Source organism: Hemibagrus wyckioides, linkage group LG18 (assembly GCF_019097595.1).
Source record: "Hemibagrus wyckioides isolate EC202008001 linkage group LG18, SWU_Hwy_1.0, whole genome shotgun sequence".
Classification (NCBI taxonomy): Eukaryota; Metazoa; Chordata; class Actinopteri; order Siluriformes; family Bagridae; genus Hemibagrus; species Hemibagrus wyckioides.
The window spans coordinates 10762439-10776708 of NC_080727.1; the positions used below are offsets into that span (position 1 = coordinate 10762439).

At 36.4% G+C, this 14270-nt stretch overlaps 1 protein-coding gene across 2 annotated transcripts in view; it reads left to right on the plus strand.

Moving 5' to 3' along the window:
• The window catches only part of dennd1a (DENN/MADD domain containing 1A), a 46575-nt gene extending 34521 nt beyond the window's left edge, over nucleotides 1–12054 (plus strand). The window contains exons 20-23 of one of the 2 annotated variants that reach the window (XM_058415926.1): nucleotides 5195–5265; nucleotides 6024–6152; nucleotides 6492–6765; nucleotides 7636–12054. In XM_058415926.1, coding sequence (XP_058271909.1) covers nucleotides 5195–5265; nucleotides 6024–6152; nucleotides 6492–6765; nucleotides 7636–8550 — 1389 coding nt within the window. In that variant the 3' untranslated portion in view covers nucleotides 8551–12054. The remainder of the gene's footprint in view (nucleotides 1–5194; nucleotides 5266–6023; nucleotides 6153–6491; nucleotides 6766–7635) is intronic. The other variant, XM_058415927.1, reaches the window with a different exon arrangement.
• Nucleotides 12055–14270: the final 2216 nt, after the last annotated feature.

The following is a 14270-nucleotide window of genomic DNA, read 5'->3' on the forward strand; positions in this document are numbered from 1 at the left end:
AGAAGAAAAAAATGAAAGATGCCACCCCAGGGACCACCCCAAGTGATCGGGTGAAAGGCTTCACTGAGTGATGTGGACCAGTGGCCCTTGACCCACTCTTGAACCATTCCTCTTGGAATAATGAATGAATTGCTCCAGCATCACCAGCATGATGATCTGTTTCGCAACCAAACAGTGTTACTCATGTGTCCAGCCTACATGTTTCAGCACCACCCTCATGATGCTTAAATACTCCAACTGTTTCTGTGATGGCAGTTGCTCACAGTCATGGAGTCACAGAGCCCATTCATCCTCCAGCAGCTGCCACACAACTTCTGGAATGCCCACCACTTCCTGGTCTTAACATGGGTTGTAAGTTGGAGCTGGGGCACAGTTTTAAGGAGCCCTTGGTTTTGGGTTTGTTCGAGGCTGGTGAGGGACATACTGAGTGGGGAGGCTTTCATGGTGGGCATCTGAGTCTTCCCAGATCCTAGGGTTCAGCAACACAGAAACCAGTGTGGTTGTATGAAGAGGAAGAATTGGGAGGCATGCAGAATGTCAGCAGGGCTCTAGGCTCGTATTAATTTGACACTTTCCCAAAACTCTGGCTTATAGCTTTCACCCTGTTGAAGTTTTACATTCATGCTCTGCATGCTGTTTGTGTTTCAAGCTCTGCCAGTGACAGCTCGCTCACTCTCTCAGGTTATGCGAGTTCCTTAATGCACAAAGAAACATGGGATTTACTTAAAATACAAAGAAACATGCATAAAAATCATCTCATGTTACCTGCAGTTAACCTAGCCTCATTTAGCTTTAGCCTACTTAAGTGACACTTCACCACAACCTGTGTTTCTGGCTAAATTTCATACCTTTAAGGCATTCGTATTATTACAAACTGGTCCCATTAGCAAACGCAAAACTGTCAAAGTGTAACACTAGTGTGACATTTCAACATGAAAGGTTTTTTTTTTTTTTTAATATCATCCTTCTTACACATGATGTTTGTGGTCAGCAAACCCACAATTTTATAGGAGTACTTCATACCTGTCAGGGCCTTGTCCAAGATAAGTAGCATACAATTTTTTACACATTTATAATAGTTGTGGGCAAGAAATATTGATTGCTTCAATATTTGAGCTCAGAGAAAAGACATCAGTAAGCTTCCATATTTTCATGTCTGCCTTAATTCTTAAACATGTCATAGTTTTTGGCAAATGTGGTAGTTCTTTAGTTAAGAAACACCCAGGTATTTCATTTTGTTTGTGTCCCATTAATGCCGTACACTGATCGGGCATAACATTATGACCACCTGCCTAATATTGTGTTGGTCCCCCGTTTGCTGCCAAAACAGCCCTGACCCACTGAGGCATTGACTCCACTAGATCCCTGAAGGTGTGCTGTGGTATCTGGCACCAAGATGTTAGCAGCAGATTCTTTAAGTCCTGTAAGTTATTTATGGACTTAAAGGACTTGCAGGACTTCAAGAACACTTTTGATAGATGACCACTGCAGACCGGGAACACCCCACAAGAGCTGCAGTTTTGGTGATACTCTGATCCAGTCATCTGATCCTTCGTCAAACTCCCTTAAATCTTTACGCTTGTCCATTTTTCCTGCTTCTAACACATCAACTTTGAGGACAAAGTGTTCATTTGCTGCCTATTATATCCCACCCACTAACAGGTGCCATGATGAGGAAATAATCAGTGTTATTCACTTCACCTCTCAGTGCTCATAATGTTATGCCTGATCAGTGTATTTTTCAAAAAGATCAGCTTTTTCCTTAATCTCTCAAGTCTGAGTGAGCCTGTGTCTGAGATTCCTGATCTTGGCTGACAGGATTAGAAGCCAATGTGCTGTTCTGCTATTGTAGCTCATCCACCTCAAGGTTCAATATTTTTGTATGCTGAGGTGTTTTTTTTTTCACAAAAGTTCACAGAGGAAAAACTAACACTTACCAGCAAAAAAGCAAATTAACCTCTACATAATTACCATTTCTTTGTAAACACACAAAGTCCAAACTCCCAACTTTGACTCTCAGTTTGGCAACAGTGTCTTGTGTAATGTGCTTGCCATGTTTCCTGTTAAAGTCCATTGCAACCTTGTGAGTTTCCTGATCCAGTCATGAAAATGATTTCAGTACGTTCTTCTTTTGTCAAAGGATTTCTCAGACAATCTGAAAAAAGGTATAATATAATCTGAGTATGAACAATTTTTAACAAAAGACATTTTGTTTAAAACTTTTATGGGTGTATGGAATGTGTGGATACTTGTAAATCTTAAATCTATCTATCTCTATGTAACCATACACAGTATCTTCACACCAACATCCTTCAAGTACAGATGTAGTCATATTAATGTATATGGGAGATGGTGCAGCCAAATGGTGTTGTTTCTTGCCGAATATCTACTTGATCCTGGCCAGCAGATGTGTGAACCTCGCTCAGGACTGTTTCACTACAAGGAACAGAGCAGATTAAACCTAATTCAATAAGCCTAATTCAAGTTTTTTGTACAGTACTCCTACTATGCACATGCCAACAGTAACATTTCAGTTATTAATAGTATTTATACGTTTGGCATGTTAATTTGATTTAAATTAGTTCAGTTTATGTATTAGTTTTTTAGTATAAATTTTATGGAAGTAATATTAATTAATTTAGTAAATTTAATATGAATAAAAAATACAATTTGATCTTGATGCATAGATAGATGCATTACTTTAGACTGTTTTATCCTGCTTGGTTTTATTGCTTTTAGATGGTTTTATTTTAGTCATAATTATTTAATGTGATTATAACTTTATTATGATTGTGATTATACATTTTTATATTTAATTTTAGTTAGAAATATAATTTTAATGGACAATTTAAAAAAAAAATTAATTTAAATAAAATTTGAATAAAAAATGAAAAAAAAAATTATTAATTTAAGCATGTGCCAACGTATGTGGTATTAGAGAAATATTTACATATATTGACTATCACATATAGTTGTGTGTACTGTATCACTTCTTCCTTAAAGTTCAGTCCCTTAAATTATTGACTGAGTGCATTATTTGAAACATTTACATTCTTTATAGATTTTGAGCCAATAATCTAAATGCAAGGAAAATGCAAAGTATTAAGTATTAATATTTTATATGGCCAAGCTTATGGGAAATAAGATAGTTGTGCACACTAATTCAGGCCCAGAGGGTGTACTAGGAGAGTCATATTTGTTTTGTTTCATGGAAACATGGCTGCAAGCAGATGCACAGTGCTTCCATTCCTGGCTTCTGAATTTTTAGGGTGGACAGATACGTTATGTTCAGTGGTAAGAAGCATGGTGGTGGTTTGCTATATATGCCACTGTTGCTATGTTATAGTCTAAACACCTTGAAGCTTTTGCTTTAAAAGTAACTTTTTAAAATAAGATTTAAAATAATGCTTAAAATAAATTAATTATATAAATACATAAAACAAAACTTTATTACCCCCCCTCTAACACACAAAGATATATTGATAGGGATAAATTATGTCGCACAAAAGTGTGAATGCTTTTATGTTTAGTTAGACCTTCTTTAACATAGATAGCTACTATTTTAACTATTTTAAAATAACTTCCACAAATAACCAAATGAAAAAACAGTAAAAGGTTAGGTCTACTTGATAACTTCTACAGTTCTAAGCAAAACCCGTAATTTATTAAGTTGTCTTATCACATACATTACTGCACTATGAAACTCTTTCTTCACATATCCGATCCTTGGGGGTTGGGGTGAGAGCGCAGGGTCAGCCATAATGCAGCTCCCCTGGAGCAGGGTAGGTTAGGGGCCTTGTTCAAGGGCCCAACAGTGGCAGTTTGGCGGTGCTGGGGCTTGCACCCTGATCTTCCGGTCAACGACCCAGAGCCTTAACCACTTGAGCTACCACCACCCCTGTTAATAGTTCAAATACACTTATAAATGAAATGAAATATGAAATCATCCTATTTTTATTTATTTTTGAAGGTAATCTTAAATCAATTTTTTATGTGTATAATGTATAGATGAATTCATAATACATCTAAATAATAAAAGCTTAATAAGTACTATGAACTTTTAAAATATTGTAAACAAAATTCTAAATTCCACAGCAACTATATTTTCATTGGTATTAACTGAAAACATTTTTACTTCAGGGAAAAAAAATAATTAACTTATATCTCCTTCCACCATCTCTTATCATGATCTATAGTTTTAGATCTGTAGTTCATTGCATCGGCATATATTTCTTTGGGAGTTTTTCATTTCTGTACATTTCTGTTCACTGTCATAGAGCACAATTTGTAACAGGCTAAAAAGACTTCAGAAATAGAATTATAGTTAATGTTTTATGTTAAAATAAATACTACTCCTTGTGTAAATTTCAGCAAGTTCAACAATAAAGATTTGATGATAAATGTATATTTTACTTTTGCTTATTGTGAATAGTTTGTTTCCTTGAATTCCCAACATTAACCATGCCATTAAAAAATTATCACTATCAGAGGATGATATTAATTCTATGTTGAATATATAGTGTAATAATGTATAACCCTATAAATGACCAAGAGTAGTCTGACCCTGCCTAGCTCCTGTGTGTTGAGCTACAGTATGTTGTTCCATGCTCCACCTGATGGAATTGTGTAAAGCACAACAAATGCAAATGTCATCATGTGCAATGAATCATGTGAAGCCACATGAAAAGACATAAATTCTTAAGGCAAAATCTGTAGCAATTTTATGCTCTACATTAGACTATAAAGCAGTTTACAAATCTTGCTTTGAATCTCAGCAATTTACTAACACACCATTTTGTATTTAACCATAGGCAAGAAGTCAGTTTTAAACAGTAATAAAATTAAGTTCAAACTTGAATAAAACAAACCAGTTCCAGATAATCTGTATACCTAACTAACTTTGTTAAACTAGGGCTGAAACTGAATTCTCAGAGATATAGATTAAACAGTTACTTCTAATCCTGTATGTAGTTTTTTTTTTGTCTTGTTTAAGATTCAGACAAGTATATGAAAGCAGTTACCTATTTCAGTATCATTGTGGCACACGACGGTCTCCTTTCTACAGCTCATGCTCACTCTGTTGGACAGACGGTCATTTGCCAGACTGTTGAATGTATAATCTATTTTTAAACTCTGTATAATGTTAACATTTTTCATATACTATGTGTGATATCTCCATGTTGTGTGTGTGCAGTCTTTCCATCCTAGGCCGCTAGCAGCAAAGAGACCACGCAGCAACATGGAACTTGAGGGCAGTCATGAACAGTAAGACAATGACACATTTACAATGTTTTGTTGTTTGGTTTTTTTTTTTTTTTGGAAAGGGGGTAATAAGACCCCCTTTGATCGCAACTTTGTGGCAAAAGTTTAGGCAAAGCCCACATATGGTTGTGAGAATCAAATTTTCAGTGTTTCTAATGATAAGTATTCATGCAGCAATATACTACACTTCTATTAGATGTTTACGAACATGCTTGCCATCTTCTCATTTAGAAGAAAACATTCATTTTCCTTTTTTTTTTTTTTTTTTTTTTTTTAAATTTTTTGGGTTCACATGCAACTTATACTCAGTTAAAGTCTGATAACCTTAGGGACAATAAGAGCACACAGGTCACTTGCATAATCTCAGACCAGAGCCCATAAAATCAACTGAAGTAGTGCAGAACATTGAATACACTGATGCTGGTTAGTAACTCCACAGTCTTTCAATAATAAATATGAGAGTGGTCATACAAGTTATTCACCTTAATATAAAAATTTTAGCTTACTCATTAATGTATTTTATTTAGAAATTATTTTGAATGAAATTTTGAATAACTTTTTTTTTCTGTTATATTTACCTCCGTCGCATTCTCTTTGGTTTTGTTTTTTTTTCTTTCTAGGGTTGGTGTGTGTCTGTTTCACTCAGATGTATTCACAACTAACAACTAGCTTCTTATTTTGTGTGTGCATATGTGTTCCTGCACACTGTCTGTCTATCTGTCTGTCTCTGTTTCTCTCTTTCTTTCTCTCAATGAATCTAGCTTTATGCGCCCTACACGTCACTACACTGTGTTTCTGTGTGAGGACTCCTCTGGTGATGAGCTGTCACAGGATGATGACATCATCCCTGCTTTTCCTGATCACTTCCTTCTCTCCAAACCCTTTGAATGGTCTATTGTTTAATCTGCCTTTGAACCACTCACAGCCTGCCCCCTATTCTCTACTTGTTGTTAACCTAAAGTTAATCTTAATTTTTAGCGTGCGTTTTTGAAGGCTTAAGCAAAACTAATATCCCATCTTTGTACGTGGATCTTTGAGCATATTCTTTCACTGAGAATGTTGTATAATTCTACAGTGGACTATTGTAGACTTACTGGAGAATAACAATATCTAGAACTCTAATATCAAATGAATATGTAATATAACATGTAGATAGGACAATGAATAGTGTGGTTATAATGTGTGTGTGTGTGTGTTTGTGTGCACGCATGGATTTGTCTGTGTGTCAGGTCTCAATCTTATCAATCTCTGAAGGACACAGAGCTTGTGGAAACAAAAGGGGAAGTTTGTTTCCAGGGTAACACAACCATGGATGGACCAATACATTCTAAGTTATCTGAGCTGAGCCTTTTAGATGATTCATTTGGCAACCAGCAGGAGAAGCCTACATATGCCTTACATACTATAAACAGCACACACACAGTGCTTGACTCAGAACAGAGCCTAGAGGAGCTAAGTTCAGTCAGCAAGCCAGTTGACCAGGATGGCAGCTTCAGTTACCAGGTACCCTCTATAATGTAATATTCAGTTCACTTAACATGCACTTCTCTTTTCTACATATACAGTACTCTGCAGTTGTTTTAGGCAGGTGTGAAAAATGCTGTAAACTAGACTAGAACTGTTAATAGTTAATTTTTATCAATTAACCAAATGGAAAGTAAATGAACAGAAGTGAAATCCAAATCAAATCAATATTTGGTGTGACCACCATTTGCCTGCAACACAGCATCAATTCTTCTAGGTACACTTGCACACCATTTCTGAAGGAATTTGGCAGCTAAGTTGTTTCAAATATCTTGGAGAACTAACCACAGATCTTCTGTGAATGTAGGTTGTCTCAAATCCTTCTGTCTCTTCATGTAATCCCAGACAGAGCTCAGTGTCAGTCAGGGCTCAGGGTAGGCCAAAGCATCACTTCCAGGACTCCTTCTTGTCCTCTGTGCTGAAGATAGTTCATAATTACATTAGCTGTATGTTTGGGGTCATTGTCCTGCTGCAGAATAAGACACCTCCCTGATAGTATTGCATGATAGATAAATATGTGCCAATATTTTTCAGCATTGAGGACACCATTAAGTTGCTCAGTCTTGCCATGGTGTATGTCCTGTGACATGAAACTGTCTTCCACAACCTCACCTTAGTAGTAGAGTTGGGTTGTTCCGCACACTGTTTTAAGCCTCCTACACAGCTGTTAGTTTCAGATAATGACTGTTTCAACCTACATATTAAATTGATGATTATTAGTTACAATAATTCTTCACATCTGCCTAAAACCTTTGCACAGTACTGTATATCACTGTATTACATTAATTATGTTTAAGTTTTATATTTAAAGGTTTGTGCACTATATATTTGTGTGTTGTTTGTCTATAGCGCCAGGAGCTCAGTGCTGATGAAAATACTCAGACTTTTCTGACCCTGAAGCACTCCAGTTGCAACAAATTGTGGAACCAGTCGTTACCAGACACTGTACTCTTTTCCAGCCAAGATTCATCCTCCTTTAATATGCCATTATCTGTGCTACCACTGGAGCCCTGCCCTCCCAGAGCTTCCCCTGGCCCAGAACTGATGGAGGAAAGGAGTATATCAATTCCTCGCCCACAAGCACAGAAAAAAATAACAAAACCAGGAGCTGTGCTTTCACCAACAGTGACTTTGCTGCAAGGTCTGAGACAGGATGAAAGAGAAGTGGTGGGAAATGTAAAAAGGCAGGTGAATCAACAGACACTCAACACATCCCCTCTGACAGAGTCTCAAACACCAAGCACAGATCCAGGGCCTGATCTGCTTTGCCTGTTAGACCCTCTAAGTGGAGTAGTAGAGTCCTCTGAACCATCACTTCCACCACAGCCTGCTTTGACTCAATTTCAAAGCCAGCGCTCTCCTAACCCTTTCACACAGGACTCCCACTACATCCTCCAAAAATATTATAACCCTGTGCATCCAGAAAACCCCTTTAGCACTGCCTACTTCTCACCACAAACTACTGCATATTTTCAAACCTCTCCTGTTTTGATGTTTAATCAGGCTTCCCCTGTCAGTGGGCCTACAATGAATGGATCATGGCCTGTTGACAGATCATCACCAGCCCCCAGCAATAGCACTTCTCTATACAGTCTGATTGATTCTCCAGCCCCATCCTGTCTATCCAAGACTCTGCCCCCGACCCATCTGACAGACAAACCTAATGACCCCTTCAGTGACCTTCTCACCATGGCAACATCATCCACAACACAAACAAAAAGGAAAATGGAAGACTTGCATAGAAAATGGGAGACCTTTGACTAGCCTACCTGACTTGTCTCCTAACCAATCTTCAAAGGTCCATGGTATTTTAACAGACATCATATATCTCAGCCAGCTTAAAGATTCAGTTCATACTTTTACAGTAAAGGTTAAACTACCATAGTGATACAGGAACCTAGTATTTGACTATATGGTTGCTATATCAAACACATTCTCCAGTCTAGACACCAATGGTGTTACTTCCTAATGCTTGTTATTTCTGCTTCTGATCAGTGCCACATTTGAAGTGCACTCAAGTTTACATACTGATTTGAATGATTGCATGAGTAGTCATTTGAAATAAGTGATTACACACACTGTAGATTAAAAAGCTAAAACACAAAATATGACTCCAATATGTTCACCCCAGAACACAATACTGTTCATTAATGGTTTTCAGATCAGAATATTTATTTCAGTTAGCATTGGTGTATGTGACACGTGTCATGCTGTTTCTCCTATGGAGCAGTGCTATACAAGGCCTAACAATTTATCTCTTCTTACCCTAACACTAGCTGTTCCATTTATTAGAGTTCACTTAAATGCAAGCACAAATCTAATGTGAGTTGAACACATATTAGACCAGCAAGCTGCTGCTTATACTGTCATACTGAATATGAAAGTGAGGGTCATTTTCAAGTTGGTGATTTAAATTGGTGACTTGGGTTCAAAAGTTACATCAATATTTATGAGAGAATCTTTCACACTTGCTCTCTTTTTTTTCCTTTGACAAATGTAATAGAATGTAACATGAAAGCCAGAAACAATTCTAAAGTGAAAGTATAAAAAAGTTACTGTTGTATGACTGAGTAGATGCAAAAAAAAAAAAAAAGATATGTCATTGATCTAATTGGAGTCTACTATATTTCAAGTATACTACTGCATGTATAGTCCAAATAGCATCAAATTAATCACTGCAAATTTGGTAAATCAGTGTTATGAAATTGTAATGTATGTGCAGGATTTAGGCTATTTTATTACTCTTTTTAAATCTCTATTTTGAGTTGTTGAATTAATAAAGTAATGCCAATATTTATGGTATAACAATGTTCACAGTTTCTGTGTTAAATCCTCACTAGAATAGAATAGTAAAGACAAAGAAATCAGATTTTGTATTGTATTTAAACTTATAATTCAAATTAAATACATTTTTACTTAAATACTGGTTTCCCTGCTTACCCCATGTTCACACCAGCAGTAAGATACCAGAAGACAGTGGATGCAATGTGGTGAAATTGAAATTGAGATTTGTGACACTCGGTTTGCTACAGTACTGTACAAGGAGTACAGACGGTTCCCAGCTTGAAATATGTTATATAGCTTGCTTGTTTAGATCTCATTGTGAAGCCATTCAAGATTTTTATTTGTCATGTACACAGTTGTCTAAAGTATCCAACTTGCTGTGAAATGAAAACTGCTGATGACCAGCAGTGAACCAAAGATAGGCGAATCAACTAGCAATTAGCATTTGAGGATGTGAAACAGGAAATAGCTACTAGTCTGAGTGCAGAATTTCTGTGTTTTCAGTAGCAAGCTGCAAGTCATTTGTGTCATTTGCAGTTTGTCTCTCTGCAAATGTGCAGAAGCTGCTATCATTGTCACGTGGCATACAATGCTCGGCCTTTTTAAGATCTGTTTTGATATAATTTTAGCAAAAGTGTATAGACTATACAGTAAAATTCATATACATCACCATGTGGTCCTTAAAATATATAATTTATGTATTTTATATATATAAAATTTATACTATATTTTTGTGATAGTGTAAGCCAGACAGTGAGAGACAGTGGCTTTTCTTCATTTTGTGAGAGTCAGATGTGTTTAAGCAAGGTCTTTGAAAATTCTTAAACCTTTGCACTGCAAAAAATGACATCTTGGCATGTGATAATAATTAGTTAAATTCAATTTTATTTGTATAGCACTTGAATCACGTTTTCTTTGGCTGGCCGGTTGTGTGTGTATATGTTGCTTACCGGGGTAAGAGATGGCACCAGGATATGCTTTTGAATCAAGTCAGCAGAGGCAGTGTGATCTGAACATTATCCTGCTGGGAAACCAATGGTCCTGGCATTCATGCGATATTTTTACATACCACCTACAGTATTCACTAATATTAGTGGCCTCTTTCTGCCACACTGCAATTTTTTCTTTTCAAAAATGCCTTGAGGAACGTGACAAAACATTCACTTGGTCCCTAAATTCCCCAGATCTTAATCTAATTGAAGATCTGCAGGATGTGTTGGATAAACATGTCTGTTCCATAAAGATTCCACTTCACAACTAACAGGACTTAAAGCATCTTCTGTTTATGTCTTGGTGCCAGATACCAGAAATACTAATGGATCAGAGCTTTGGCAAAAGGGGGGCCTACACAATAGTAGCCAGAGGGTTTTGCTTTTCTGGCTAATCTGTTACATATATATACATTTGTGTGCATATATGTTACCATGTATGTGTACACTGTCCTTCAAATCTTTTTAGTTTTTTTTTCAAGGCCTAAATAACAATTTTGTTATCCTCAAAACTTATATAAATTAAGAAATAACTGCAGATAGCAAGTAAAACACGGCAGATTTCAGTATGTCCATTTTTCCAAAACGTATACAAAAATTCAGAAAATAAATGGGAAAAATAAATACACCATTCAGTGACATGTACAACCACCTTTAGCAATGATAACTTGAAGTAAATCTTTTCTGTAGGAATTTATCAGTCTCTCATATAGTTTTGGAAAAATATTGAAATATTCACATGCTTCAGTTCATTGATTGTATTCATTTATGCACAGCTCTCTTAAGATCTTGACACATCATCTCAGTGAGGTTGAGATCTAGACTTTGACATCCCAACACCTTGATATTTGTTTATTTATTAATCTATTCAGGTGTCTATTGCTGATGTGCTTGGCATCATTGTTTTGTTGCAGGATCCTAGCCACCCTTCCACTCTTTTTGCATAACATGCAGCAGCAGCATGTTTCTCACTATCTCTACACTCATGCAGCAGCAGATGTATCTGCCTCTACCAAACCCACCTAAATTCCATGTCGATTAATACATGTGTAAACCTTAGTCTTAGAGAGTTGACAGATTGGCTGGTTTGAGTTTTGCATAAACATCTGATCATCTGGAAATTTCCCTTACAACAAAACATCCTATGAGCACAAGGTGTATAAGGTGAAACAATTTGTTGATGAGATAAAATAAGAGAATTATTAGATTAGTTTGAGCTGACATGAAGAATAAACTAAGCACTCCTCACAATCTTGGTGTGTAGAAAAGCGTCTCAGATTGCACAACACACCAACCCATAAGGTGGACGGGCTACAACAGCAGAGGCCACAACTGGTTCCACTCAGCAAGAATGGGAGAATCTGAAGCTATCATGGGCCACAGACTCACTAAAACTGGACAGTTGGAGACTGGAATAAGACAAGACAATTTCTTTTCTAATATATTAAAATCTTTTCAATTAGTCAACAGTAATCAAATAAATAAAGGTGATATTTGGTTTGACAACGCATTATGTTTTGTTTTTCTCATTTGTGCATTATTTAAAGTGACTGGCAGGTCATTTTTACTGTTCAAATTAGACAATCTTCTACAGTTCATATGGAGACACTGACTTTGTCTTTTGCCTGTAAAACCCAGTAGGCTTCATAATGTTTTTCTGTATGTCTGTTTTTCTTTTTTGTTTGTTTGTTCATTTTATTGGGAGGTGGCTGAAAAGTGGTCTGTTATGTAGCATGTTGCTGGTTTTACTGACATGCAAACATTTTTATAACATTTCGTTTTCACTGGAAATATTTGGAAATATAACATTCACACTATTCACTCAGTAACACAAAAGCAATAAAATAGACACATTACAAAGTTTGTATTTTAAAAAAACTTGAGTGGCTAAAGCTTTTACACGACTGTATATTTCAGAAGTTGACTTAATTTAGATTAATCTATATAACGTAATATTTGTAAAATAGATTATTATAATAATTAATAAGCTCCTTTTTGTCAATGATGCCTTTCAAAATTTAAAAACATATAGCTTTGTATATGGACACATATACTGTGAAAATTTCTGTTTGCTCCATTTGTTTTTGTACTATCATCAAATCTTTTCAACTTTTATTTGATCTTAAACAAATATATAGTATGAACTTTTAATATGCATATTTTCTGGACTGTGATTTATGTAATGACATAATTTACATGGCAATATGGTGTGCTGTTGATTGACTGATGCTTTGTTGTTTATGGCAGCTCAGATTTAAACAATCAAGTGAAGTTCCTGGCCATCAGACACCAGAGCTCATTGACAACCCACTTGATGGCCAGGGCCTCTCATTCCACCATAGCATACTTCTTCTCCCTGGGACTCAGCTTGCTGATGAACAGGACCAGGTGCTCCTCCCCGTCGAAGCACTGAGAGAGGATGGCATCTAGTCTCGACTCTGAGGCGTCCATTTGCAGCATGAAGGTTGAAGTCTGGGTTCCAGAGGACTGGGGAACCTGTGCTTGGTTTTGTGGGTCCACCACGCCCATTCTAGTTGGCCTTTTTTCATCTTGAAATCTGAGAGGGGGCAGCTAATGAGGAGAAGTTAGGGACAAATCTGGCAGCTGGAGCAGTTTGCTCACGAGAACTGGAGGTAATGAGATTCTGCTTCACAATGCTATGCAATTAATAATTCCGGTTTATGGATTAGACAAATTCTAGTTTTGGTGACTTGCACCGGAAAAAATATGGGAAAATGTGATGCAGGAATATTTGCTGAAATTTGTTGACCTGGAATGGCCCAATCTTGTTAATCAGCAGATCAAATGAAAACCCAGCACTTCTGAGAGCATTTTAACATTTGCTATAACATTCTAATAGACTAGTAACATATTCACTCTCCACCTCTCTCCAGTCACCATGTCCTGCCTTGACGGGTTTTTTTTTTTTTTTCGCCATAATGTTGCCGGAAATTTGTCACTAGTGGCAAACTATGGCAAACTTGTGGCAATTTTATTTGGCAAATTAATTTGTTTGCTGCGAATTTGCCGCAAACATTTTGCCTTTCTAAGGGTAGTCAATAGGTGGATGACACCACCTTATTTTTTCAAACTCCTTTAGCATTTAAACACATAAAATTGTTTTTTGAAGCTCCAGGACTTAATCATAAGCAAATGTGAGTTAATGTCTGTTAAAGATTGTATAACACTTTCTAGAATATTCCAGTAAAATCTGAAGTTATGTATTTAGGCATTGTGATTACTATCAAGAGAAGACATGTCATTTGAACTTTGATTCGGTTAAAGCTAAGGCTCAAATAGATTCAATTTATAATTGCAGAAAGACCTCTAAACAACACCTTTACAATTAACTGACTTCAAAGTGGCATATGTAATCTAAACGTAAACTAGAATTTTATCCCCAATTAATTCTTAATTCATTCTTTTTCAAATTAGATAGTCTCACCTTTTTTACTGAACTACAATTACAGCATTTCTCAAAAAAAAATCAGAGACCCATACATTGTACATATCCTTCCTTTAACACAGAAAAACCTAGAAATAATAAGTCCTATCTTACTAACCTTTTGAGACCAAATTACCAAAAAAACTGTGACTGGTTGTTTTACATGCAAGTCAGATGCCATTTTGGGCGGTCCTTTGTTGCTATGGAGTCCACACCTCTGCTATAAATCTGAAGGTTTGGCTATGTGAGACTAGTGTGATTGATTG